Here is a 1,474-nt window from a genome sequence, read left to right as displayed (position 1 = left end):
TGTGCCTGCAGAAGCCGGGGAGAACCGTGCAGGCCGAGGCCAAGGGCTGGGCTTCCAGGCTGTCCCCGGGTCAGCGGCCCTCCCCGACATGAGACACTTCTTTACTGTCAACTTGCAGGAACGACCGCTGGGTCACCCGCATCCCATGCCAGTCGAGTGTCAGGCCTGGTGAAGTGAAGGGGCAGCCCCAATGCTCGCGTCTGTCCCATCACTTGGTGGGGAAGCACAGGGCTGGAGGCAGGAGGCCCCGGGGGGCAGCGGGGAGGGCCACCCGAGAAGCAGCAGAAGGGCCTGGCCTTGGTGGGCCAGCAGCCGTGTCCCTGAGGGCTGCCGTCACCATGCCAGCGCCCGATGCCTCACCTCTGGAAGATAGGGACGGACAGGTGATTCCGCGTGGGCCTCCCCAACCTGCTCCCCCTCTAGAGATGACCCTGCCACTCCCCTGATTGTGGTCGGGCAGGACCCAGGTGGCACATATGCCCCCCAACCAGCCCCAGGCCCGGGCCTGGAACCAGAGCACCGCGGACCTCCTTTGTAGCCCAGCCCTGCCGCTCTCCTTTGTCTGGTCTCCACCCTTTCAGGAGGTTCGTGGCCCAGGGGAACCCTTGCCACTGCCTCCCGCCTCCGGCCTTCTCCCACAGAGCAGAGCCTCTGCTCCACGAGGCGATGGGTGAGCAGGTGCCGGGCCGAGGGCGTCTGAGTCCACCTCACCGTTCCGTGGCAGCCGGGCCAAGGACGTGAACTCCGTGGATGTCACTGCCCACCAGGGGGCCCGAGGAGGCAGGTGGTGCTTGGGGTCCGCGGGCTGCCCCTGGGCCGCACTCCGGAGGACAGGCTGCGGGGCCAGCTCGGCCTGTGGCTCTCGGACCCGTCTCCCCGTGCCCGGGCTTCCTGGAAAGAAACTTCCACGGACCACTGGGTGTCCGTGCACCGCCGGCCAGAGTGGCTGGTGGGTGCAGCAGCGGCCGCCTGCTCGAGTTTACGAGAAGCAGCGGCTGGGCAAGGCGGGGGCCGCCCTGTCTCCAGGCCACCTCCTGGAGCCTGACTGACAGCCCAGTCATGTGCCCACGACCCTTCCGGGTGGCAGCTGAGGAGGTGTGCGCTGCCCAGGCCGCATTCCGCCCGGTGCCACCCCAGCTGCGCTACCCTTGTCTCCTTGGAGTGGAGCGCGGGCACTTCGAGGAGCGGAGCGCCTGGGAGATGGGTGCGGCCGTGCAGCCAGCCGAGGGCCTGGCCCCTGCAGCTCTCCACGGACCACCAGCTTACCGAGCTCTTCCACCGAGAGGACCGTGCCAGACCCCTGCTTAAAGGGCAGGATCGAGACCATCCTCCCCGAGGCGGTGGACATGTACCACTGGAAGCAGGGTCTTGTGTACAAAGTGAAGGAGCTCATGCTGTCTGAATAGCCCGTGCCACCCTCCCCTTCCCTGCAGGGCTCCAAGGCTGGGCGGGTGGAGGCCACCCTGAGCGACAG

General features: G+C 67.8%; 2 protein-coding genes across 4 annotated transcripts in view; both read left to right on the top strand.

Annotated features, from left to right (window-relative positions):
• The window catches only part of LRRC61 (leucine rich repeat containing 61), a 13,007-nt gene that overhangs the window by 6,216 nt on the left and 5,317 nt on the right, over positions 1-1,474 (top strand). The window lies entirely within an intron of this gene.
• The window catches only part of ZBED6CL (ZBED6 C-terminal like), a 2,123-nt gene continuing 655 nt past the window's right edge, over positions 7-1,474 (top strand). Inside the window, 3 exon segments of the mRNA XM_010843880.1 lie at positions 7-1,236; positions 1,238-1,284; positions 1,286-1,400. Coding sequence (XP_010842182.1) covers positions 751-1,236; positions 1,238-1,284; positions 1,286-1,400 — 648 coding nt within the window. The 5' untranslated portion in view covers positions 7-750.

The sequence above is a fragment of the Bison bison genome, unplaced genomic scaffold, assembly GCF_000754665.1.
Source record: "Bison bison bison isolate TAMUID 2011002044 unplaced genomic scaffold, Bison_UMD1.0 scf7180017864191, whole genome shotgun sequence".
Classification (NCBI taxonomy): Eukaryota; Metazoa; Chordata; class Mammalia; order Artiodactyla; family Bovidae; genus Bison; species Bison bison.
Note: the sequence above shows the minus strand (reverse complement) of the source record. Positions and strands in the feature narration are given on the sequence as shown.